Below are 27,720 nucleotides of genomic sequence, written 5' to 3'. Positions count from 1 at the left end.
AAATACTTAACACACTGTTACCATTATATTGTCCAGTTATTTGTGAATATACTTCACCTTTTGATTGGAAACTTTGCACACGCAGAAGCAGTGCAACTAGGCGATGGTTAGGAATGGGTAGTTGGTCATCTTAAAAGAGATGGCAGTAAACAATGCCAGAGTGACTCTGCAATGAGTTAGATGCTTGCTACAGATGCCGTATCACATGTTTTCAGGGGGCCTAGAATTACCCGTGTTCCCTCTTTACATCCCTCGCTATTGATCCTTCAAAATGTCGAATGTAAGCATCGGTATAATTATCAATTGTTGTAACTAACAGACTGCTTTGAGCTGCGTTTTGTATTTGTAGGCTGTCACAAAATCGATAGGGTTCATTATCCAACTATTTACCACCAACTATTGACTTGTGGCAGTTCTGAATGTTTTCAGTGTTGGTATTCACAGGGCTCCAGACTGCGACCATTTAGTCGCATTTTGTGCCTAATTTTGGCTTCAGTGCAACTAAATTTTAAACCTAGGCACACTGGTGCGACTTGCTATACAACCATGTTTTTTTTTAATTATGTGAAAACCAGTAAGAGCGAGAACTTGTGTGTGAATGAGTGGGCTTGGCGTATGTGTGTGTGTGTGTGTGTGTGTGTGTGTACACGTGTGTGTGTACACGTGTGTGAGAGAGAGGCATTACTGTGAGGCTCTCGTGACGTGACCAAAACAAAGCAGCATTTGGGGGGGGGGGGGGGGTCACACACAGGATGTCAGTAGCCACTCAGTAGGACTTGCTCTCGCTGTGAAATTAACAATGAAACGAACTACTGATTCGTTTTTTAAAAGAAAAGACCCTCCTTCAGACCCTCCTCCTGTTCCACCGACCCAGACTGATGACAGCTCAGACGAGGGAGCAACAGGTCATGTTAACAAGGCAAAGACGCATTCCTTCCGACAGGAATGGCTTGTGCAATATCCATGGCTGCGATTTAGCAAAGAAAAAGGCACCATGTACTGCATGTATTGGTCTTGGTGTGGGCCAACCTTTGCGGGGAAAACCAAGTTTGCCGACCCCTCGACCAGCACCGCTATGTTCAAGCACAACACCATCTTTACCAGCTCGAAGAAGACAATTCTTTGTACCCCCCCCCATTTCATTTTTAACATGTGCCTGCACATTGTTTTTAATGACAATAAATTGAATTGAATTGAATTGAATTAAGCACAACAACAGCCTGAAGCATAAACTATGCGGGGACAGGTGCGCGGCTGGAAGTTCAGCGTCTCTGTAAACGGCATTTGAAAGGCAGGCGTCTGCAAATCGTTCTGCAGAAGAGGCCGAAATGGAAATCAAATTCAATACAGCGTACTACATCGCCAAAGAAGAGCTACCATTCACAAAATTCAAGGGTCACATAGACTTATTGAGTTGAAGAGTTGAAGTTAACCCCACGTACAGCAACGGCACGGCCCAGTTTATTGGAGTGATAGCGGATACACGTAAAAAGAAGACAGGCAAAAAATAGCGGACTCCATGTATCTCTCATTCATGACTGATGGCGACACGGGTGTGTCAACCGAGGAATGCGAGATTGTGTATGCACGGATCCTGCAGCAAGGGAGGCAAGTGAATGTTTTGATTGGCCACGTGGAAGTCCAGCATGCAAATGCTCAAGGTATGTAAGGAATTTGACTCCGGTTTGGTTCATTGTTCTCGCACACAGAACACATAATCTTCAGAAATGTACACTAGGAATGACTATATACAGGTGAAACCGTTTATGTGGCATGTATACAGGATATAGTGCAAAGGAGTGATAATAAATAATGTAAAAAAGTGTTACTTTATAGTTTGTAGATGGTTATGTAGAGTATAATACAGCTTGTTCAGATATGTCAGTGACATTTATTGCACTTTATTACTAAAATATTTATTTTTAGGTACAGTGAGTATTGTATTGTTCCAGGGTTATTGCAGTGCCACAGTGAGCTTGATGCCAAGGAGGATGTACAGATGTGGTTCAGTCAGGGTAAAAGAGCTAGAAGGCCCACTTACAAGGGTTGGCCCTTAGAGCCTCCTAGTGGCCCTCAGGGGGATGTGCGCTAAACTAAAGGGAAGGGTAGGAGAGGCGCACTGTATGAGTTCAGTGTTTACTTGTTTTGTTGTGGTTCTTGTGCTGTAATGACAGTAATGTTACTGACCACATACCTTATGTTTACATTTAGAAATGCATTATTTGATGCCTATGTTTACAAAAGGCACTTTTAAGTTTAAATTTTTTTTACTTATTGTTTTTTGCTCTTATGCACTACCTCACTTTGTGACATTTAAAATAAAACAGCATATTGTTATTCCTGTATGTGGTCTATTTATTACCAAAGCTGTATCTTTTTTTTTTATAAATGTATTTCTGATTTTTCCCTTTTTTTCTCCCAATTTAGTGGCCAATCGATCCCTATTTTAATTCAAACACCCACCCTCGTACTGCATGCGTTCGCCAACTGCATCTCTCCAGCCGGCAGTCTCGAAGGAGACCGCCTCCCCACTTTCGTGACAAGGCGACTCCAGACCGAACCACTGTTTTTTCCGACACACACAGAGACGCATTCACGTGACGAATACAAGCCGACTCCGCCCCCCTCCCGAAGACAGCGTTGCCAATGATTGCTGCTTCATCGAGTCCAGCCATAGTCGGACCAAAGCTGTATCTTAACTGTATTACAAGTAATACAGTTAAGACAGAAACAATATCAATGTGTTGCATTGCGTGTCGTGCTCCTAAATTTTGTACTGGTGCTCCTAAAAATTTCCGAGCTCGACAGCATGGAGAAAAATAACATAAATCTGCAAGGTCACCGAACCCACAGAATGGGTGAACGCACTTGTAGTTGAAAAGCCCAAGACAGGAAAACACAAGAACCCAGATCCCTTAACAAGGCGATACAAAGACCTCACTACCCCCTTCCTACTTTAGAGGATGTCACCACTAAGCTTGCTGGAGCACAATTTTTTAGTGTCTGAGATGCTAGGTCAGGCTATTGGGCCATAAAATTAAGCGCTGATTCATCGCTGTTGACCACATTCAACACAGTGTCCGGCAGATACCGCTTTCTCAGACTGCCATTTGGCATTATTTCGGCTCAAGACGACTCCCAGAGGCACGTGGATGAAACATATGAAGGCCTTGATGGCGTAGCAGCCATGGTCGATGACATACTGGTGTTTTGCAAAACCGAACAGGAACATGACCGGCGCCTCAGGGCTATGTTGAAACGCACAAGGGAGAGAGGGGTGAGGCTAAACCCTGACAAATCCCACTTCTGACACCATGTAGTATTTGACCTGTGGCACAATTATAAACTTAATACAATAATTAATGCATATTCCAGCTCAGCACTGTGTGTTTATTCATTCCACCACCTTGGATCACAAACATGACTGCTCCAATCTCGTGGGACTTGCTGATGTCACTATTCTATGGCAAGCTGTAAGGTACAAAGGTTATGCTGAATAGCATATCAGAATGTTACTGGAACACCAGTGCACCTAGTGGAAAAAGTTAGTCTGGAGCCCTGATTCACCTCACAAGTAACTCCAAAAACTGGTTGCAGGAAGACGTCTATTAATATTTTAGAAGTAAAAAAGCATTGGCTGACGTTAACACGGCCACTTCATTTCATAATTTGTTGTAGAGAGCAGGATGATTGGCCAGGTACAATTGGGGAGAAAAAGTAGTGCAGCACTGTGGATGCAAGTGCAATGAATGCGTTGCTCACTGTCAACAACATTCACTTGGTCACCTGTAATGGGTTGTCTGGTTTGCCATTGCAGACCTTGGAGCATGCCTTCCTGCAGCTGTGTGAGACATCAGACCAGGTTGGTTCACAACAGGGCTCTAGTCCGCAAGGTGTGGTCTTAGAGGGCAGCCAGTCATTTGAGAGTGGGCGGGACGAGAGTCGGCCAATGCTTGGGATTGTAGCAGGAGCTGCTGAGGATCCACCAATCAAACATACAGGTATTGCTCTGAAAGATGGTTTTGGGGTTGTACTGTAATCAAACAGAAAAGTCAGTGTATGTTTACCTGCATAGCCCTCCATCACAGTTACAGTCTCAGAGGGTTTTACGGCTCCACAGAGAGAAACAGGTCGATACAGTAAATGACAATGGATGACACCCTCTATGCATTATGTATATATATATATATATATATATATATATATGGCCCCTGTGGTGGACCGGTGACCTGTCCAGGGTATCTCCTGGCCTGCTGCCCAATGACTGCTGGGATAGGCTCCTGTATCCTGCGACCCTGAGCAGGATAAGTGGTTTGGGTAATGGATGAATATGTCCATCCATACATCCATTATCCGAACCGCTTATCCTGCTCTCAGAGTCGTGGGGAATGTATATTGAATCGTATATACAATCATGTTTGTTTAAAAAAAAAAAGCAAAACAAATATCCTAGTGGAAATAACAAGTATGAAAAATTCTGCCTTCGGTGGTTGGTTTTCCCATCGTTTTAAAGCTGTACTATAACTTGCGTGTTTAAATGAATGGTACTCTTTTTTATTCTATTCTAAATGACGGGCATAATGTAAAAGACAAAAATCTTAGATCCCAATTCGAGGTAACACTGGGAATTTTGCCACTGAAGACAGACTAAATTTGGGACACATTCTCAGTAATTAGGGCAGGAGCACCCAGTTACTGGATTTCCTTTGATCATAATATGTGATTAGATAAATCTAATGAAATGTTGTTAAATTATCATTAACAAATGCTTAACACACTGTTACCATTATATTGTCCAGTTATTTGTGAATATACTTCACCTTTTGATTGGAAACTTTGCACACGCAGAAGCAGTGCAGTAATTAGGGCAGGAGCACCCAGTTACTGGATTTCCTTTGATTTGTAATGTGTTCTCTCTGATTCATTGTTTGCAGTGACAATGGTCACATTTGAGCCATCTTCTGGGCCCTCTGTGGCAACATGGACCAGAAGACTGAAGCTCATTATACAGTTCATTGCACACTTTTAGATACCCCGGAGAGAGATGAGCAGTCTTTCAATTACCCTTTAATTGCAGCATCACAGCCACTGTAATTAATTTACTTGTGTGGAATATACATTAACTGATGTCCTTTGGAGTGTATAAATATGTTATCTTGTTGTGTTTATTTGTGTGTACAGTGGACTGGAAGGTTCGAGCCAGACATATGTTGCCAAAATGGCGGAACATTGCAGCCCTTATGATCAAAACCATGGTACGGATGAAGAGAATGCCAGGGTGAGGATGATGATGGTAGTGTTGTCAACACTGATAAAGACTAACCACCATGACAATAAATTAAAAGTTTATTCACATTCTCAAATATCTGGGACTCCTGGGCATCCGGGTGGTGTGGTGGTCTAATTCCGTTGCCTACCAACATGGGGATCGCCGGTACGAACCCCCGTGTTACCTCCGGCTTGGTCGGGCGTACCTACAGACACAATTGGCCGCGTCTGCGGGTGGAAGCCAGATGTGGTTATGTGTTCTGGTCACTGCACTAGCGCCTGCTCTGGTTAGTCAGGGTGTCTGTTTGGGGGGGAGGGGTAGCTGGGGGGAATAGTGTGATCCTCCCACGTGCTACGTCCCCCTGGTGAAACTCCTCACTGTCAAGTGTAAAGAAGCGGCTGGCGACTCCACATGTATTGGAGGAGGCATGTGGTAGTCTGCAGCCCACCCTGGATCGGCAGAGGGGGTGGAGCAGCAACCTGGACAGCTCAGAAGAGTGAGGTAATTGGCCAGATACAGTTGGGGAGAAAAAAGGGGAACATAAAAAATATATATATATATATATATATATATATATATATATATATATATATATATATATATATATATGGGAATCCCTAACATCATTTGTCCCCAAACCACAAAATGTACGGGATAAATTTGTCAAAATACTAAATGCATTTAAAAAAAAGAAAAAAGAAAATAGAGCAAATATTCAGATTCAGACAACTTCATTTATCCCAGAAGGGTAATTCAGTTGTTTGACAAATATTTGACATTTAGTAACAAGAGCATGTATTTTGTAGTCTGCAGCCCTCTCCGGATCAGCAGAGAGGGTGGAGCAGTGACCGGGATGGCTCAGAAGAGTGGGTAATTGGCTGGGTACAATTGGGGAGAAAAAGGGGCCCGCCCAAAGAAAAAAAAGAAGTAGGGGTGGGACCAGACCAGAAATCGCATTGCAGATTTGAGGTCTGGAAAGCTCCAAAGCAAGAAGTTATTTAGGAACCGGCAGAAAAGCTGTGAGCTGTTTTCCTATTTGAAACCAATCAAGTTACGCCCAATCAGATCATGGTGCTGGTGGACACTTGTTTTGTCTTTCTGGGAAGTTGCTTTATCCATACCAATATACCACAGCTGTATAAAATAATGAGGTAGATGATTACACCATTTCCATTGTCTTGCACCGGTTTAGCCTCTGTTGAGCATTTGTGACTCTATGAGGCAAAGTTGCTAGCTCTGTTGCTACACTAAATAATGAGTTGTTTCTATGCAGAACGTAAACCAAACCAAGGTTGTGTCCCTAGGGGCGGGTGCAGGGAGCATGTATGTTTTCTTCAAACTTATAGCAAATAAAATGCATGTTTCTGGCTCTGAAGCATCTGGTTATCCAACCTTTGGGAGTTAAATTTCCCCTGACCTACACAAGACTGGTCTTATTTAGGTCTGGCATCGTGAGACTTCCCAGGAATCAGCAGGTCTGCTTTTTTTTTTTTTACAGTGGTATCCAAGTGGTCAGCTTCAGCACCAGTGTCAGCAATGTTTGTTTAGAAGAGGCCTCTGGTGTTCACAGCCTCATTTTACATGTGTTCAGTATGCATAAGGTTTACAGTGGCATATTTCAAGAGTCGTAACTCGCCAGCTGCTCATGTTGGAAGGACAAATGGTATGATCCATCTGAGGGGGACTTGCAGGGGGCGAGTTTTTCTCTGACCGACCTACTTGAATTTGATTTTTGTCATTTTATGGTTTCTAATTTCAAGCCTCTCAAGTGTTGTATAACATATTTTTAAGAGTCTTCCTATGAATTTTGCCCCCCCCCCACCCCAGCAGAGATGGATTAGCTTATTGTGAGTTCCTTTCCATATCCATGAGTTGCTTTGCATCTAAATAGAACTTGTAATTTATGCATTTTCTAAAATGGTACAAATATTTTGTGGGTAAATTGGTCAGGGTGCATAATGGCATTAATAATAATCATTAAGGAGAAATCCTCTCATGCCCACAGTCAGAGATTCCCGTTTTAAAATGGTGGCTATGGAAGATAAAAGATATAACAAGGGCCGAATGGGCTAGCATGAACTCAACACAAATGGAATGTGTCCTTAATGTGTATTTGTTTTTTGTCTTTCTTGCTACAAATTAGAAGATAAATCACACTAAGAATTTCACAGAATGTTCACTCACTTCAAAGACAACTTCAAAGTGTGTTTGATTCAGTTTGCCTCTGTCCTTCAAACGATATTTGCAGATCCTTGTGTTTCCAGTTCTTGCTGCCAGTCATCCAGATCTCTCTGATGTGTCTGTGTATTGGGGGAGACCCCAAGGGGATCCAGGTTGCTGTGGTGAACAACGAGACCTCTTCCTCCTCCTACAGCCAAACCCTGCTCTCCTTCTTGGACAACTCCAGTGTGGAGCAGGTATTAATTGGTTCAGGCATTGCAGCTGTAATATGTGTGGTTATCAGTTTCTTTATTTTGTTTAGAAGTCTAAAATTATTTTAGATTATACAATCTGAATTGAAGGTCTTAAAATGTCAAGGAAGGGCATCCGGGTAGCATGGCGGTCTATTCCATTGCTTACCAACACGGGGACCGCTGGTTTAAATCCCCGTGTTACCTCCGGCTTGGTCGGGCGTCCCTACAGACACAATTGGCTGTGTCTGCGGGTGGGAAGCCAGATGTGGGTATGTGTCCTGGTTGCTGCACTAGCACCTCCTCTGGTCGGTCTGGGTGCCTGTTCAGGGGAGAGGGGGAACTGGGGGGAATAGCATGATCCTCCGCTGTTAAGAGCCAGAAGGATTGCCGTGACTTGTACATCAGGGAAACCAAACAGACTCTCCTGTGTTGTGCCCAAGAGGATGGCACAACATAGGAGAGCTAACGCATCAGGCCACGACTCCCACCTACTCCCACCTACAGGCCTGTGGCCACTCTTTCTGGGATGAGGATGTGCACATCCTTGATAGGGAGGAGCACTGGTTTGAATGGGCAGTCAAAGAGGCCATCTATGTGAAGAGGGAACGACCATCCATGAACCGAGGGCAGGACCTAAGAGTACATCTGTCACCATCTTACAATGCTGTGATTGCAATCATTCCCCAATCCTCTGGGAATTGTACACATGGCCATGCATTGTAACTCTAGTTAATGGTCACGGCAATTTGCATACGAAACCGATTGCTGGTTTCAGTTGTGATGCAACTGTGCCGGCTTCGGTCGTTACGCAACTGTATTGTTTATAAGGGTGGGGATACCTGTAGTCAGCTGAGACTGGTAAAGTCACTTAGGTGAGTGATGAAATGTTTCTCCCACTAAACGTTGTCTTCAGATGTTCATTGTTCTGTTTCATGAACACTTGTTGATTGATATTGACATCACTGATCTTATATGTGCATGACTGTTAAATCAACACTCAATCTAGCTGAACAGCATTGGGTTTGAGCTAGAAAAAGGTTCGAATACCACTCAGAATGATTCTTGCTGAGTGATTAGGCTCGCTGTCTCAGAAATGCAACTTACCCTGTTCACCATTAGCCAGAGGGTTTTACTTCGTTCTTGTGACAACATGAAAATACAGCCTCTTCTTCTTAAAAAAAAAAATCTTTCAAAGAAATACATGACATGAAATCTGGCATATGTGTGTTAGTTTTAGTGAACAGTGTTTCTTTGCAACAGAAAATGGCACAGAAACTACATCATTACTTTAATGGGCAAGTCCCAGGAAGGGTTAGTGCTCTTCTCGCCCCTGAAAAAAAGACTTTTTGTTGTCACCTAGATCAACCAGCCGAGCAACAACCTTAGTGCCACTGGACATTCAATGTCTTGCCAAAGGACACTTATCTCAGTAGGGATTAATGTTCACGGTCACAAGATCTGAATCTGGGCTTTCTGATTAATCGACAGTCTTCTTCTACTCACTGCAGCACCCTGCCACAAAATAAAGCCAACCTAGTTGCTGTTGAGAGATCACATGTGTTCTGTCAGTTTTGCTCAGATAAAATATGGTTGAATTTTCAAATAAACATATTCAAGGGAAAAAATTATCTGTCAATTTCAATTACAGGTACCCTTGACTCACGCAGAGGCATTCACTGGGATCTATAACGGAGAGTACTGGGGTGTCATCGGGTTTGGCAAGAACTTCACCAGCTACCTGACTAAGAGGTGAGAGAAGCTCTGAACTGGTGCCATTTCAATGGCTTATTTGTCGTCCTGCTATGTTAGGAGGCATCCATTGTCAGATCTGGACACACAAAACCAGTTTCATAAATGAATAACAGGCTAAGTATGGACACGCCGTGAGACAACCTCATAAATTTGAATGTAAAAAAATGTAATGATAGAAAGTTGCATTGAAAAGGCTGAGTGATTGCAACTATAGGCTGTCAAATTCACAACCTGACATGTCTTCACTTGTCGTTACTTGCCTTTGCTGGTTCCCAGTGATTACTGTCGTCCTCTATTTTCTCCTCTACCATTCTCTCCTGTCCACTGCACTGCTGACACTCTTCCCTAACAGTGTTATTTTCCTACTCTTTCCAGGTGTAATATTTTGTTTCCTCAATTGAATCAGTGTGTGTGTGTGTGTGTGTGTGTGTGTGTGTGTGTGTGTGTGTGTGTGTGTGTGAGATACCAGTGTACTTTTTAAACAGACTGATGCTTTTTATGTTCCTGGAATGCAAGTGCGGTTAATTGTGTGTGTTTGTTTGTCTGGGAGCAGGTTTTGCAAAGAGGGGATTTTCTCTAGTTAAACCTGAGCCATAATGGAGAAACTAGCCCCAAAATGCCATTGTAACACACACTGAGTGCATTCCGGACCATTCATGCACACAGTTTCAGAGAAACAGGCAGACGCCCACAAAGACACATAAGAAACACACACACAAACCCATGTACAAACCCATGATCGCTGTCGCTCTCAAACACACACAAAAAACTGTGTGTGTGTTTGTGTGTGTGTGTGTGTGTGCGTGTGTGTGTGCCCGCACAAACATCGGCGCAAAGCACAAGGTTATCATCATGTGATGATGAGTCAGTTTCGGAGGGTAAAGCAGTTGTTGTAGCCTTGAGCTGTTGTGAATCATAAATGTTTTTGTATGTTTTTTGTGTGTTCTCTCTCGCGCACTACACAAATGTCATCTTCTCTTTCTTCCCTCTCACAACTGCATCCACACAAAGAAAACCATTATGACACCATCATGTGATGATGAGTCAGTTTAAAGGGCAGTTGTTATGTTGCTTCGATCTGATGTGAATCACAACTATATGAGTGTGTGTGTGTGTGTCTGTGTGTGTCTGTGTGAATGTGTATGTTTCATACTAGAGTAGAATGTCTGGTCCTGCCTGTCCCTAACTCACCTTGGCAGGTAATATCTTGACGCACGCCAACCAGTCACATGCTTATTCTGTGTGTATTTGACTCCCTTTGTGACATCCTACCAATGCATATTCTCATTCCATTGTGTCCTTTATTGATGCTATTGACTAAGCATTACCATGTTGACACTGAAGGTACCCTTTGGCATCTGCATAGAGAGCTGGCGGGTGTTTCTTAGACTCCATTGTGAAACTTCCACTGTGATTTCATAATACCAGTGACATACAAAATACCAGTATCATACAGGTTAAGTGAAGGTTAATGTTAGTGTTCAAGTTAGGTAATGGTTAATCCCCCATGTTTCATACAGATGCAGAAGTTATCATTAACTCACAATGTCTCATATAGGGCAGCACATTGGTGTAGTTGGTAGTGCAGTCGCCTCACAGCAAGAAGGTCCTGGGTTCGAGCCCCGGGGTAGTCCAACCTTAGGGGTCATCCCGGGTCGTACTTTGTGTGGAGTTTGCATGTTCTCCCCGTGTCTACGTGGGTTTCCTCCCACAGTCCAAATACATGTAGGTCAGGTAAATTGGCCATACTAAATTGTCCCTAGGTGTGAATGTGAGTGTGTGTCAGCCCCTGTGATGGATTGGCGGCCTGTCCAGGATGTCTCCCCACCTGCTGCCCAATGACTGCTGGGATAGGTTCCAGCATTCCTGCGACCCTGTGTAGTGCACCAAGTTGTTTTATTGTAATGAGGTCTCTCTGTGGTAGAATTGTGCCTATTTTCAGTCGTCTGTGCAGAGCAGCAGCCAATGAAAGAGTTGGCTTGTATGAATTTGATGTCAGTGTGATTCAAGGTTGGGGTAATAGTCAGCTGTCAAATTCACATTGTACATTCAGTGTTCCTCCTAAACTTGTTAGCACTCTTAAACAGTGGTTCTCAGTGTAGGCTTAGTACTCCCACAGGGTTTGCAAGATCATTTAAGGGGGTTGTAAGTTGCTCTATGGGACTTAATAAACAACATCACAATATAGAAATGAGATTATGTCTCTCTTATCTTAGTAATGCCAATGGAGGTTCAGCCCCCCCTACCTATCTTCACTATAGAATACCAGCCACTCTCAGTTGTTCCATCTCTCAAATACCTGGGCAGCATCCTTTATGAGGGCTACAACACTGATCAAATTCACAGTAGAATCAAACAAGCCTCTGTAGCCTTTGGCAAACTGTGATGTAAGGTCTTCCAAAACAAACACACAAACACCTCCACCTGCACACCAGAATTGCCATTTACAAAGCCATCTGGATCACAACTCTCCTATACAGATGTGAAGCCTGGGTCACATACAGCCGCCACCTAAGGTTGCTGGAGCGGTTCCACATAAGGTATATGCAGCAAATCATGGGGATCATGTGGTGTGACTGTGTTCCCCATGCCAAGATTCTTGCTAGGACAAACTGCAAGAGCATAGAAGCCATGGTCACTGAACACCAACTGCGCTGGCTTGGACATGTCATCGGGATGCCTCAAGTACGCCTGCCACGTCAAATCCTGTTTGGACAGCTTCATCTGGGCCGCAGGTGGTCTGAAGAAGCGATACAAAGACCAGCTAAAAACATTGCTGAGTAAGTGTTGTATCGACCGCTTGAGACTGGAGCAAGCTGCCACCAACCATTCCAACTGGCGGGACATCTGCCACAAAGGTATAGAACAGCTGGAAATTGAGAGGAATGTGGAACAACAGAAAAGACAAAGGAGACACACAACCCTGCCTGCCCCCACTAATTCAGACTTAATATGCCCAACGTGCTATAAAACTTGTGGATCAAGAATTGGACTCTACAGTCATCAAAGAAGAAACCATTAATGAGGAGGGATGCCATCATTGGACTTGATGGACTACCAGCAATGGCAATGAATGTAGTAGTAATTCATTTTCACAAATTAAATGTTCATTTTCTTCGTCAAAGCTCCCTATTACAGCATGAAAATTGGAAATAAAACTCATCGTTTGGTTTTGCATTTCACCATAACATAGGCGCATGCCTGTGTTAGGTGATTGGTAGTAGGAATCATTTCATTTATGGGAGTTGATCTCCAGCAACCTTATCGCAGAAAAAGTCTAGAAACTCATGGGCTGTGAATGGTGAGCAACTAATAGATGGCTGATTTTTAGTAAATTTAGCTACAGTGTCAAAGAGAAATCTGGGATTATGTTTATATGCTGATTTTGCAGCAAATAAAGCACACTTGTATTTCAGTAATCACTCATGCCAAGCAAGATAGGTAAAAAACTTCCAATTCTGATTTTAGCCATTGATGTTTCAGTCTCCCGCAGGCCCACTAAGACAGCATTTCCCAACCCAGTCCTCAAGGAACCCCATCCTGCAGATTTTCATTGTAACCCTGCATAGGTAGCCCTGCCTGTACTTACTCAACCAATCATCTCACAGCACTTAATTATGCAAGGTGTGCAACATCTGACATAATTCATTGCTGATTGGTTGAATAACTACAAACAGGTACCTAGTCAGGGTTGCAAAGAAAATCTGCAGGATAGGGGTTCCTTGAGGACTGGGTTGGGAAACACTGCGCTAGGAGCACATGTCTCGTTGTTAAACCAGGGTGTAGGCCTCTTTAGTCACCTAGCTGTTCTGGTAGTGGGAGGTGCTTTACCCTGTTGACAGGCACGGGAGAGGTATGCTGGCCAGTAGGACTACCAACAGGCCTCATGAGAGGCGAAAGCTGGTTTGCAGTCGGGAGAGATGACTGCAGACCAGGGCATACAACTGGTGGCTTGCTCTTGCGAGCCTTCCCACACTGACAAACAGAGACAAACTCTGCCGCATATGCCGATGAGGCTGAGCTAGTTCTAACAATAGCAGGTCTGCTGTTAGCCCCGGGACTATCTGGAGTGCCCATCACATCTAATGTAATCATAGCTGAAAGAAGATGCTCTTAACTCACGGACACATCTCTCTAGTAGAGATAACATATCTGTAACTGCAGAACAGTCACCATACACCATCATTTTAATGGGGCTGCTTTGACTGCAAATGCAATAAAGCTAACTGCTAAGCTAGGCTAAACTCGAAGCTAGTAAACAGACTAGGAACAAAATGCTGCCCACTAACACAAGAGTCGTTTGAGAAAGAAAACTAGCGGATCTAGCAATAAGTGAACTAAGCACAGGAAATAGCGAATTCAGTAGGACAAATGAAGTGGTTAGAGCAGAATATAAAGGAGAAGAGGGAGTAAACAAATAAACAGCAGTTATCGATCACATGAAGCCACACCTCACTGAAAGCACACATCAAAGAATATTTGTAATCTTTATTTGTAATTTTGCCTAGCCGTCCTAATTGTGGTTTTCATTGCACAGGATGCTTCAGCGTCAGGTTCCCAGAGAAGTGGTTGATGGGGGGTCTGTACACGTCTGGCTGGATCTGACCAGTAAGTAATGGACCTGGTTCAGTTTCAAATTTCAAACCCCTCCTTATCTTTCCATATGTTCCCTTGTGTGATGCCTAAATTCATTCACCTAGCCTAGCTGTGAAACTCTCCAGGAGTGCACAGTGTAGACAGAATATGCCCAATCTGGCCTCCAGCCCCTGCATGGTTTTAAAGAGGTCTTCACTATTAATTTTCAGAGATCCTCTCATCTCTTTTGAATTTGGTGCCCTCAACATCCTTATCCTACGAGACGTGAGCACCGCCTTTGAAAGAGTGATGCTTCTCACTAGAATCTCATATCTGGATGTTTGGGGCACCACACTCTCCTGGCTCCAGTCCTACCTGACAACCTGTCCCACTACATCACATTCAAAACAAGTACAAATTTCTTTAGATCTCAGTCTTCTCTCTTCTACCCTCTTTTTTCTTTATTTATTTCCCCCCCATTCTTTCATCCATTTAATTTACACTTATTACCTAATTACTTAATTAATGTCTGTTATGGTTTGATTCAATTTAACCTAATTGACATTATCTCTAATAGCATGCCCAACGGAGTGGGAATATGATGGAGGACTTTGGATGGGTTTGTCGGGAGGGTGGGTAGGGAGTGGTAGGGGTGTTGGAGTTGTGAGTTCATTATTGACTCCAGGGATTGTATCGTTTGTATTTGAAAACATCAAAAAACTTTTGAAAATAAACCTTGTTCAAATTTTAAAAAGTACAAATTTCATGTGTTATTATCATTATTATTTTAGATGTGCACACGATATTTGAATAAAACTTGTTACTACATTGCTGAATATATCAGCAGTTCAGGTGGTTCTGTCCCTTAAAGGGAAAATTCACCAATTTTCAACCTTCTCTTTGTCTATCTGCAACAGGAACAGTCACTACACATGAAAAAAATCCTGCAGTTGTTACAGATTGTCTCTGCATCGCTAAAGCAGCAGTGAGACTTGAGTTTTTTTTCTGTCTGCCAAGTGTCGTATCATGGCCTCACATAGTGGATGGAAAAGCTACAACCTAGCAAGGTTCCTAATCTACTCTAAAGGCGCCATTAAAAAAACACATCCTCATTTTCTAAGCTATGTTTCCAATGGTGGAAATGATATCTCACAACACCAGAGGATTTTATTGACAATGATACAGAAGCTTGCATGCAAAGCATTCTGGTACATGTAGGAGCTATGGGAACGACTGTGAGCAGGACAGCAAAGATTTCTCCCGTCAGTATAGTGACAGACAACACAGTGAGAACTTAATTGCTTCAATCAACTACACTTACTCATCATTACTGATTGCTCTTGCACAAAACCATCAGCAAAATTTTCCCATCTTTTGTAATTACTTCCAAAAGCAATTACCATTTCATCCAGAAAAGTTTCTAAATAGGTTGTAGGTATTTTGGGATGAGTATTACTTTCTTGACAGTAAAACGTTTTGTAATAATTCAAGAAGTACTATATGTTTAAAACTACACTATGCAATTCCTTTTTTATTAAGTGTTCCCTAATTGCACTCATTGGCAATTAAATGCACCAAGTAGCTTTGCTGCTAAAGCCTCAAGTGGTCTGATGAGAGACACCTGAGGCTTTAGCACACTAAGGAAGCACAATCACTAATATGTCTTCATTAGTTTAGATTTATACATGGCTGTAGATAAAAAAAAAAAAATTTAAAAATACTTTTTGGCCCATAGCCTTCAGTACTATTTGCCACTGCAGCCTCACAATTTTGAAAGCACCAAGGAAGTGGCACTCACAGCAAACGAGTGCCACTACTGTACCCAACTTGCATTACAAGAAGTACCTTACATCTTAGATATGGCACATAAAGAGTTCCTTTCCAAAATAAAGTATGTACCACACCTTGTATATAACATTGCAGGTGGCTTTGCTTTGAAATGTTTTTAATAAATGGGAATTTGTTAAAATGTCATGTTTGGATGAGCTTAATTTTCGAACAGAAGTTGTCAGTGATTACTCATATTGTTCTCATCAGATCGTCAAATCGCTATGATGCTTCAGAAAAAACTCCATGAGGCCTTTCAGGTAAGTACGGTGTTCTCTACAGTGTGCCGTGTAAACTCACACGTTGAGGACCAGAGTGGCATGAATTTATGGTTTATTCATAGTTTAATAAATAAACATAAAGTTGTGATGGTGCATTGTTAGGGAGGCATATTGACAATGTACCGAGCCGCCCATTAGATAGAGAGGCACAGGGAAGCAGGGTAACAGGGCCTCAGTCTGACACTGGAAAATTATGCCACATTGCACATTACAACACATCTCAGACAGGCTTTTATTATGTTTATGTTTAGATCGTTATTTCTCACTTGGATAAAATCTTCACAACAAAGTGATACCAGTCTTCATGAAAGTTACGTGCCCTTGCTCGGGTGCATTTCAACTGCATTAGGCACCATATATAATAGGGATTGAACAAGCAACCTTTCAGCTAATAAACAGCTGGCATAACCAAGCTGCAAACATGCTACATTGGATTGCAGCTTGTTTATGCTATGATGACGTGTAATGTACTGTACACCAGACTGTACTGCGTAATCCAACAGAAAACAGCAATAATAGAAAGCAGCAGCTGTGGTATTTCTGAAACTCTGTCCTCTGTATTCAGGCTTTTGTGGAGAACAAGTTGGGAAGTTTGTCCTACCTCGTTGCTATGCCTATAAAGGTAATAGAAAATACATTTTCACACACTACTACACTGATAAAAAAACAAAACAAAACTAATTTACAATATTTTGTACCAACAGAATTAATTTATTATATATTAATTTAAAGGTTGAATATTAAAATGATGGAATTATTTTCTTGAAAATGTAGCACTGAAAGCTTTCAGACGGTCAAGAATAATAAAAAAAGAGCTAATTTAACAATAAAAGTGGCAAGATTATTTACTGTTTGTAATCTTGGCATGATCTTGATAATGCAACATACTGCAATATATAGTATGAGGTCAGTTCATATCACTACTTTTGTCTTTCAGTTTGAAGAGCCAATATATGGCAGCCAAAACACAGACTTCACCACATTTGTCACACCAGGAGCTGTCCTCAGGTCAGTATTGGTGTTTGGTTGGAGACCTGCTGTTCAAGGTTGACCAGCCAGATCTGAAAAATATGTTTAACTCCCATAAAGACATTTCCTCCAACTCGTCAATATTTTTATATACGTATTGGCTACTCATTAAAAGGCTGCATTTAGGGGCACCTGGGTAGTGTAGCAGTCTATTCCGTTGCCTACCAACACGGGGATCGCCGGTTCAAATCCCCATGTTACCGCCAGCTTGGTCAGGTGTCCCTACAGACACAATTGGCCGTGTCTGCAGGTGGGAAGTCAGATGTGGGTATGTGTCCTGGTTGCCACACTAGCACCTCCTCTGGTCAGCCTGTTTGAGGGGGAGGGGTAACTGGGGGGAATAGTGTGATCCTCCCACGCGCTACGTCCCCGTGTAAAACTCCTCACTGTCAGGTAAAAAGAAGCGGCTGGCATCTCCACATGTATCGGAGGAGGCATGTAGTAGTCTGCAGCCCTCCCCGGATCGGCAGAGGGGGTGGAGCGGCAACTGGGACAGCTCAGAAGAGTGGGGTAATCGGCTGGATACAACTGGGGAGAAAAAGAGGGGGGGATCCACAAAAAAAAAGCTGCATTTAGCATAACCTCTCTATGGATAGCCTATTTTGTGATGGTTGTGGTTTGAAGAAATATTGGGCATCTGATGCTGGCGAGTAAACTGGAGAATGTATGACATCATGGTTTCTCTCTCTGTCTCTTTTTCTCTTACATCAACTACAACATCTTCAGTATCACCTTCTACCTGGCTGTGGGTCTGACGGCCTTATCCTTTGTCCTGGAGAGGAAGGAGGGCCTTTTGGACAGGTGTTGGGTCGCAGGTTAGAGGTCAAAGTTCAGACTGCTCCAATTTTGTTCCAACAAATACAGTTACGAGTAGAACAAAATTGTTATCTGTACTAGAATGGCTGGGATATTATTCAAATGATATTTGTGGATGTGATTTTTGTTGATAAGGAATCTGAAACCCATCATGGCCTTTTTTTCCTTTTAAAGACAGATCATCTTTGATCCAGCAATAGTTTATCTCAGTGGCTTAAAAACAGCCTATATTATTTATTTCCAATGAACCTTGCAGATATTCTTCAAAATTCGCCATATTTTTATAGCGTAACTTTGGGTAGTCTCACAGACCATCATTACATTCAAAAAGTACCTACAACAAAAAATTAGACGTCTGTTATAAATGAATCAGTGCTCTCATCACAAAAATCTTTTATCATTAACGAAAAAAACAAAAACAAACGAGAAGCTGAATACTGATAACTAATGGATTTTTGTACTTGAAGCTTGAAAATGATATGTTACATAGTAGAAGGTTTAGAAATACATGGTATTTTTAGCTATTGAATTAAGAAAGTCCATTTTGAATTTAAAATTTGTAAAACGGGTTTCCTTGTGAGCTTCAGTTCTTTCAGTGTGTTGTAAGTCTTATGTTTTGAATACAATCATGCCTAATCTCCTACCTCTTGTCTCTCTCTTCACCTCCCTCCTTCTCCCCATCTCACCCTTTTTTATTTCCTGTCCATCTCTCACTGTCTCTGTCTGTCTCTCTGCCTCCCCTACCTGTCTTTCACAATTGTTCTGTCTTTTGCTCTGTGTCTTTATGCCTCAACTCCCCATGTCACTGTCTCTGTTCTTCTGTCTCTTTATCTCCCTCTCGCCGCAATGTCCCTTTATCTCTCCCGTTCTGCCTGTCTCTCTCTTTCTGTCCCTGAAACTCCCTGCCCCTCCCCCCATCTCTCTCGTTCTCTCTCTCGGTTTTTCACGGACTGTTTCTCTCTGTCTCTTAACCTCCTCTCTCTCTTTCCCTCTCTGTCTCGTCACCCCCCTTTTTCCTTCTCTGTTGCTATCTCTCTCTCTCTCGCTCTCTCTCTCTCATCCTCCTCTGTCTCTCTTGTTCCCTCTCTGTCTCTTTACCCCCGTCCCCTCCCTTTCTCTCTTTTCCCTCTCTGTCGCTATGTCTCCCTCTGTCTCTTAACCTCCTCTCTTTCTCTTTTCCCCTCTCTGTCTCTGTGTCTCTCGATTTTTCACGGACTGTTTCTCTCTCTCTTAACCTCCTCTCTCTCTTTCCCTCTCTGTATCCCCCCCCCCCCCGTCTCTCCGTATGTCAGGTGTGAGCTCTCTAGAGACCATGTTGGCTCATCTCTTCTCTCAGCTGTTTGTCATCAGCGTTCAGATCATCCTGCTGCTCATCTTTATACTGCTTGTGTTTAAGGTGTGACTTGACTCACTTATCAATTCAAATCTTCTTCTTTTTTGTGCATGTTAGGAAGAGGACCTATGTCAAGATGGCATTGACAAATATAGCTGTGACCATTAACAAACAGTGAATAATAGACTTTAAAAACGTAAGCAGCCAGCCATCCAGACCACAACACAGACGGGCAAGGTGGACAGACTAACAGAAAAACAAAAACAAAGAATCGTTCCCCTTTGAATTCTTTTACACACATCAAGAAAACAAAAATTGGCCTCACTCAAAGTGCGGCTGTATGGATATTACATGTCTGTATGAGTATGGTTTTTGTTCTGGTTCTGTTTGTGTGTGAGTGTGTGTATTTTTTGTATGTACCTTTATTAAGGTGACAAAGTTAAGAGACCACTGCTCCAGAAACCATTTCCTGATTTGATCATATCCAAGGATCATTTTAAGATTGCAATGGCAACAACCCTTTATGACTTTGGCAACTAAATAAGAAATGACTTCTAGAGCTGCAGGATTGTCAAAAATTATAATCTGGTCCGGGTAGCGTAGCGGTCTATTTCGCTGCCTACCACTACAAGGATCGCCAGTTCGAATCCCCGTGTTACCTCCAGCTTGGTCGGGCATCCCTACCGACACAATTGGCCATGTCTGCGAGTGGAAAGCAGGATGTGGATATTTTTCCTGGTCGCTGCACTAGCACCTCCTCCAGTTGGTTGGGGCGCCTGCTCGGGGGGGAGGGAGAACTGGGGTGAAAAGCGTGATCCTCCCACACACTACGTCCCCCTGGTGAAACTCCTCACTTTCAGGTGAAAAGAAGCGGGTATCGGAGGAGATGGAGGCTGCAGTCTACCACATGTATTGGAGGAGGAATATGGTAGTCTGCAGCCCTCCCCAGCTCGGCAGAGGGAGTGGAGCAGCGACCGGGATGGCTCAGAAGAGTGGGATAATTGGCCTGATACAATTGAGGAGAAAAAGGAGGGGAACACATGAGGGCTTTTAGGTGCATTGAAAATATAATTGAAACCCTTCAGTATCACTGAATGAAAGCATAAAATCTCGATGTCTTATATTTATAATGAATTGGCTTTTTAATGCATGTTTACGTTTTGCACATTGTCAAGCAAGACAGACTGTCTAGATACAGTGATAGATGTTAGCAATGCAATCAAAAGGCTGAGAAATCACACTTGAAAAAATGGCTACAAGCAAACACAGACCAATGCTCAGATTTATGCATAATGCTAACAGTTATATGACATTATTTTATCATTTTCAAATCACATTACAGCATATAGGATCCTGCGTTAATGGTTCACACATCTTGCTTCTGGAGTGTATTTACAAACTTCCATGAACAATAAACACAATTTGGTATTTTTCATATGGATTCTGTTGGTCCTATTTAGTCCTACTTCTTCTATACTAGCACATGTTGCTCTGGTGCTATAAGAGCTGCTGCAGTTTTAAGTACGGAAATAGTCGAAACAGATTGTTACACATCATATTAAGCTGTCATATTTCTCAGTCCGTTATCACCATCTCTTTGATTCTCTTCTCATTTGTACTCCCTTCTCCGTCCCACTCATTGTATATCTCTCCCTCACCCTCTCTCTCTCTCTAGATCCCTAATGAGGGATCCCTCCTATTGGTCATAGCTCTGATCGTGCTGCAGGGCGTGACGGGCATCTCCTTCGGCCTGGTCATTTCTGCTGCTATCGACGACGAACAGAACGCCAACCAAGCTGCTCTAGGAATCTTTTACCCCAACCTCATCATTAGTGGTACGCCCCTGTGTGTCTGTGTGTGTGTGCAAATGTTTGTCAGTCAATACTATCTGTACTACAATCCTTGCATTGCTGGCAAAGAGACTCGCAAGCTCTTTCATGTGCTGTTCAATCAGTCAACTGATCAAAATTAATGTATACAGCACATTCTGTCTTTATGCATGCTCGATAATCCCTGTAAGAAAATCAAAGAAGGTTGAATCAGCTCATCTGGACACAACCTTTATTGAGACAAACTTTTCGTCACTCAACTAAGTGACCTCTTCAATCTCAGCTGACTGCAGGTATCCCCACCCTTATAAACAATACAGTGGCATAACGACGGAAAACAATCAGTTTCATATGCAAATTACCGTGGCCATTAACTAGAGTTTCAATAGCCATGTGTACTATTCACAGAGGATTGGGGAATAGTTGCAGTCACAGCATTGTAAGATGGTGACAGATGTACTCTTAGCCCCCTCTCAGTTCAGGGATGGTCGCTCCCTCTTCACATACATGGCCTCTTTAACTTCCCGTTCATATGTAGAGGAAGTGGAAAAGAGGACTCTGATGTCTTATCCAGGGGCACCACCTAGCCATTGGTTCAGATTTGTGGACAACACCTGGGTTAAAATTTAATCTCAGGATGTACCACATTTCACCGACCACATTAACTCTGTGAACAACCACATCAAGTTCACCAGAGAGGATGTGAGAAATGACAGGTTAGCCTTCTTAGACTGTGAAATTGCAACTGGTGATGGGGGACATATGATTGTTGATGTTAACCATAAACCAACACATACTGATCAGTACTTAAGGTTTGACTCTCATCATCCACTGGAGCACAAACTAGGAGTCATCTGTCACCATCTTACAATACTGTGATTGCAACAGTTCCCCAATCCTCTGTGAATAGTACACATGGCCATTGAAACTCTAATTAATAGTCACGGCAATTTGCATATGAAACAGATGGTTGCTTTTGCTCGTTATGCCACTGTATTGTTTATAAGAGTGGGGATAGATGCAGTCAGTTTAGACTGAAGAAGTCGCTTAGATGAGTGATGACAAATTTCTCTCAATAAACGATGTGTCCAGATGAACTGATTCAACTTTCTTTCTTTGATACAGCACATTTCTTACATTGAAATACAATGTAGTGCTCTTTACATGAAAGTGCATGGATAAAAAGAAGATAATGATAAAAAGTAGAAAACACATAGAAGTTGTTAAAACATATGGCCAAGCAAGGTGCTCTTAGTAGGTCATTGGCTCATATGGAGTCAGTGATTCTACTACCCCTGGGACATGAACCCAGTTCTTCTTCAGTGGGAATCAAACCCCCGGTTCCGGGATCCTTAACACAGTTCTGTTTAGGCAGGACTCGAAACCCCCAACATTGGCTGCGTGGGGCTTTGAATACACTCAATAACTTCTTGCGATAATGATGTAGTATCTTCTTCCCTCCGTTAGGCATCATATGGCCTGTGGAGTGTATTCCCTATCCTCTACGCTACCTCAGCCTGGTGCTTCCTCAGACATACGCCTCAGACGCCCTGCGCTGCATCATGTACAGAGGTAACACACACCCCTGCCATGTTACACAACACAAATAGATTGTATATTCTGTCTTGGCTGCAGTCAGTGTGTGCTGAAATAACACACATGTCGCATGAACACACACTTGCATGGGCGCTCGTGCACAACTATACATATTCTGTAGACAGCCCACTCTCTGAAACCCATGGGGCCAAATCAGTGAGTAAACCTGGACACACACACACACACACACACACACACACACACACACACACAGAGCCTAAGCTCAACCCATGTTAGGTGATACATATTTAAGACAGGAAAACGTCCCTGTGATGGCCTGGTGGTCTGTCCAGGGTGTCTCCCTACCTGCCGCCCAGTGACTGCTGGGATAGGCTCCAGCATCCCCGTGACCCTGAGAGCAGGATAAGCGGTTTGGATAATCAATGGATAGATGGATGGATGTTTAAGACAGGAAGTCCTGCAGAGGCACAGTTGAAGATGAGACAGTTTGGCTGTATGCAGTGTCTCATGGATGAGACGAGATATTTTTGTCAAGAAACGTATGCTTAAGGAAATATAGATTCACACTTATATAGACTTGACACTTGACCCCTTTCTATCGCAATATCTACTTATATATGCCAAAACACCTAAGAAGCCAAGTGGGGCTCATCACATGGAACTGTTTGGTAATGTGAAGTATAATATCAGACCAGACCCAGTTTTCAAATAATACTGCCCTCAAATATTTCAGACCCCATTCTTTCTGAAATTTAAGGTAAAATATTCTCGTTATCATTAACTGAGACAACAAAACTGTGTATCTCGATCAAGATATGACAATGTCTGAATTTCCTCCTGATCCAATACCACTGAAAGATGATAAAAGATGGGCATCTGGGTAGCGCAGCAGCATAGTCCATTGTCTACCAACATGGGGATCCCCGTTCGAATCTCTGTGTTACCGCCGGCTTGGTTGAGCGTGCCTACAGGCACAATTGTCCGTGTCTGCGGGTGGGAAGCCAGATGTGGATATGTGTCCTGGTCGCTGCAGTAGCACCTCCTCTGGTTGGTTGGGGTGTCTGTTCGGGTGGGAGGGGGAACTAGGGGGAATAGCGTGATCCTCCCATGTGCTACATCCCCCTGGTGAAACTCCTCACTGTCAGGTGAAAAGAGGCGGCTGGCGACTCCACATGTATCGGAGGAAGCATGTGGTAGTCTGCAGCCCTCCCTGGATCGGCAGAGGAGGTGGAGCAGCGACCGGGACGGATTGGAAGAGTGGGGTAATTGGCCAAGTACAATTGGGGAGAAAAAAGGGGAGAAAAGAATTTTTATCAAATTATCACCACCTCATTTTCTCACGTAAAAAAAAAATAAAAAAATACAACTTGTTGACAGACCTATTTCATTTTCATCATCCAAAGTCGTACCTGGCATGAGAAAAGAGAGAAAAGGGGAAAAAAAACGGACATGGATCCATTAAGGATCACATGATTCCATCGTTACAAAAGGCCGAAATGTAAATGTGAATCTGAATTTGACAGGTTGGGATCTGTCTCGTATGATGGTGTGGCGAGGCTTTGCTGTCACCCTTGGCTGGAACACCTTCTTCCTCATCCTTGCTACTGTCATCCTGAAGCTAAGGACGTGAGAAATTCACACCATAGGAGACGCTTGAAACTGAGGGAGCGCCGCCAGGTCGGGCCTTGGCCCATCCATGGACTGACCTGGGCCTTTTGTCTTTAAATGTGCTGTGGAAATGGGGAGGGGGGCACTGTATTTTAACGAGAGTATAGACTGATGTGTCAGATTCTCTCCATAGAATTATCTTTTACACGTTAACATGCACACACACACACACACACACACACACATGCACACACACAGTCCTCCCATCCCCCGGCTATGTAACTCTGACAGTTGCGTTGGCCTATTCAGTGTGGCTTTGCTATCAAAAACGTTGCACATAGAGTACACAGGATAGAAAACACACTTATATCCCTGGAAACTATTGCTCTAACACTGAATATTGAAGAAATCTTGTCTGATCGTCGAGCAGCTTCCTTTTCTATCTGCAGTGTTTTAAAATGTTTGACCCTCTGAATGGGCCTAACACCAACTCAGGGTCGCTCTCCCGATCAGTTTCTCTACAGTCAAGGTGGCAGAGACGGTTCTCTGTGATACTTTTAACCTTTTTTTCTCCATTTTGAAAACAAAAGAAAGAACTTGTGGCAAATATACCAACAACTTGAGGCAAATATACTGAATATACAATACTGATGGTAATTATTGTGTCGGATATTGGCACTATGGTTTTGTGAGTAACGTCTTATTTGTTTTTTTACCTTACATATATTGACATTATAGAAAGCATGAAGTAAATATATTTTTTCCCCAACTGTGAAATTCATGTAAAAGTTTCAAAGTCAAGAGTCTAAGTATATCAGCACAAAATGTGTTTCCGTTGGTGAGAAAATTGAAAGCTTTTCAATATGCGCCTAGTCCTAATGTTTTACCAGAAGAAGAAAACAATGAGCTGACACTGTGGTCACCGGAGAATTGTGGGAACTCAGCAAAGGTGTTAAAATGCTGAACGATGTTTTTTTTTTGTTTTTTTTAATGAACCAGACTGTGGAAATATTCTTAATGTGTGTGCGTGCGAGTGAATGTGTGTGCATGCGAGCCTATCACACCACCTCTGGCTCCTCACAGCAGCAGTGCCTACATGTTACTTTTTCTAGTTGCTTGCTCGTTATAGTACATGTGTAACGTCACTTCCTGTTTCCTGTATCGCAGGGCGTGATATCTGTGTCATACTGGGTCACCATGTGCTCTAATCCAACCATATTAGCTGTTCCTTCTTGTCGCTGGTATTCTCTATTATTGGTGTTTGTGTGCCTGTGCCTGTGCCTGCAAGTCCCATGGGGGAAAAAAGAAGAAAAAAAGGGAGATTTTTGACTCGGTTGAGAGAGGTTGCATGGCATCATTATCTGCAATGGGTTGTATTTGTTGTCAGCGACTGTGTTTCCGAAGGAAGTTGATTTTGTTTTTGTTTACTTCATCAACCCGCTTTGCTGGACAAAGTGGGGTCTCTGTGGACATTCATGGGGCGGATCCATAGTGTAATGTTACCCGACATGGTGTTATCCCCAAACGGCTGTATTGACATGCACTGGTTTCTGAAAAACTCCTACTGCAGTCTTACGCTGCTTAAATAAGCCCCTATCAACTGTCATTTCTGAAAAACTCCTCCTACCATGTTACATTGTTCAAAAAGACCCTTTCAACAGTAGTACCACCAAAAAAGGGGGGGGGGAGTATGGAGGAGTAATATTGCCTTTGGCTTCAACATGTGATTGGAGAGGTGCCTCTTGTCCATCTTGGAGGAAAAGATAAGAATGGTCGAAAAGCCAGATTCTCACAGAACTCATGGGGGAGTGGGAAACTATTCATCTTGGACAGACTGCCCTGGTGTCAGGGTTTGATTGTGCCTATAGGGATGTTTGGCAGCTGATAGCATACAGGAAGCCCACGACCTACGACATGGCCTGAGAAGTCAAAAGACCTATCACTTCAGAAAATGTCATAGGTTTATTTTGTTGTTGTTGGCATTTGTTTTTTGTTTTGTTTTATTTTATTTTATAAACCCACTTTCTTAACGGGAAGAGTTACTTTGACTTTTCTTTTATGGCAGTCTAATGGTACAGTGAGGTGGATTTCTAGCAAAGGCGCGATATATTTATGTCCAACCAAGTGAGCTCTTAAGTCAAACAAATTCTCAAGCTCACCAGTATTTTAGCATGTACAGGATATATGACTTAGAACCTGTTTATATGTTACATGGTGCCATTCAGTTACAACAAAACTGAGTAATGTTTACAGGAAAACATGTTCAATATCGAGAAGAACAGATTTTTTTTAGCAGCAGATCTTATCCATATACCAGCACATGGTGGGTTAAATGGAAGACACTTGGGGATTATTTTGACAATTACTCCTTTTGTGCTGTGTGGTACCTACATTGATGCTACACATTGTAAGAGGTAACTCTTTTGGCGGTGTCTGTGTAATGGAGTGTTTGTTTGACGAGGCAGTTATGTCACAGTTTAAAGGATGGGTGCATAATCAACACGAGTTGATTGGGTTAGATCAGAATGGTGGCATATGCACAGAAAACGTCAGTTTCAACTCACTGTTTTGCCTATTTTGGGACAACACACCTACTTTTTTTTTTAACGCAACTTACATTCAGCAGCCACTGATTCAGTAGCTGTTCAACCAAATATCGAAATAGGCCAGACGCTATACTTGATCTCAACAACTCTGAATGCAGTATGAATGTTAGTGCCAGGTGGCTTGCTTCAAGCATCTCAGAAACAGCAGAATCCCGAGACCCAAGTAGGTACTATCTAACAAGGGGAACTCCCCTTGCTAGATAGACCTATAAACGTAGCCACTGAGCTTTTATAGAGACAATACTTGTTGTGTGAACATATGCCATGAGAAAAAGTAATACCCCAAATGAGCATTATGCATTCTTATTACTAGTATGGTTTGAAATGTTGGGTATTACTCTAGCTTTGGGAGTTAATTTATTCCAGCAGAGTTCCCTATGATGTATCCTGTGTTGCTGTTGTACCAATTGTTGTCATTCCTATCGCACATACTTGAGAAGGTTTTCTAAACCTGGGAGAAATGTGATTGCTCCGGGGGAGGACTTGGCACTAACTGGATACACATAAGATTCCTATAAGTGCTACAGTACATAATCCTGGAGTTGGACACACATGGCCAGTTCCCTATAGAAACAGCATTGCAGCAGATGATTGCGAATGCTAACGGGCTGCCCTTCACAATCTTTACTTTATCACTGAAGCGTCACACAATTTGCCCCTCTGTGTCTCCTGCACTCTGAGGTTGATAAACAGCTGGAATAAATATCCACATCCTGTTGGAAGTAGATTTGTTTCCTCCATCAACTTTAAAGGACATTATTGGTTCAACTGTACCAACTGTTACACGTTTTAAATGGTGGATGACAAAGAAGATAACAGCTCCT

At 42.7% G+C, this 27,720-nt stretch overlaps 1 protein-coding gene across 1 annotated transcript in view; it reads left to right on the top strand.

The window, feature by feature from the left end:
• abch1 (ATP-binding cassette, sub-family H, member 1) overlaps positions 1-24,312 on the top strand; it is a 46,245-nt gene extending 21,933 nt beyond the window's left edge. Inside the window, exons 8-20 of the mRNA XM_056292291.1 lie at positions 3,818-4,001; positions 5,182-5,278; positions 7,518-7,686; positions 9,332-9,432; positions 13,973-14,043; positions 16,048-16,097; positions 16,684-16,740; positions 17,056-17,126; positions 17,874-17,962; positions 19,256-19,359; positions 20,972-21,131; positions 22,593-22,697; positions 24,206-24,312. Coding sequence (XP_056148266.1) covers positions 3,818-4,001; positions 5,182-5,278; positions 7,518-7,686; positions 9,332-9,432; positions 13,973-14,043; positions 16,048-16,097; positions 16,684-16,740; positions 17,056-17,126; positions 17,874-17,962; positions 19,256-19,359; positions 20,972-21,131; positions 22,593-22,697; positions 24,206-24,312 — 1,365 coding nt within the window. The remainder of the gene's footprint in view (positions 1-3,817; positions 4,002-5,181; positions 5,279-7,517; positions 7,687-9,331; positions 9,433-13,972; positions 14,044-16,047; positions 16,098-16,683; positions 16,741-17,055; positions 17,127-17,873; positions 17,963-19,255; positions 19,360-20,971; positions 21,132-22,592; positions 22,698-24,205) is intronic.
• The last annotated feature ends 3,408 nt before the right edge of the window (positions 24,313-27,720 follow it).

Source organism: Lampris incognitus, chromosome 13 (assembly GCF_029633865.1).
Source record: "Lampris incognitus isolate fLamInc1 chromosome 13, fLamInc1.hap2, whole genome shotgun sequence".
Classification (NCBI taxonomy): Eukaryota; Metazoa; Chordata; class Actinopteri; order Lampriformes; family Lampridae; genus Lampris; species Lampris incognitus.
The sequence above is the reverse complement of the archived record's forward strand: the minus strand, read 5'-3'. Positions and strand labels throughout refer to the sequence as shown.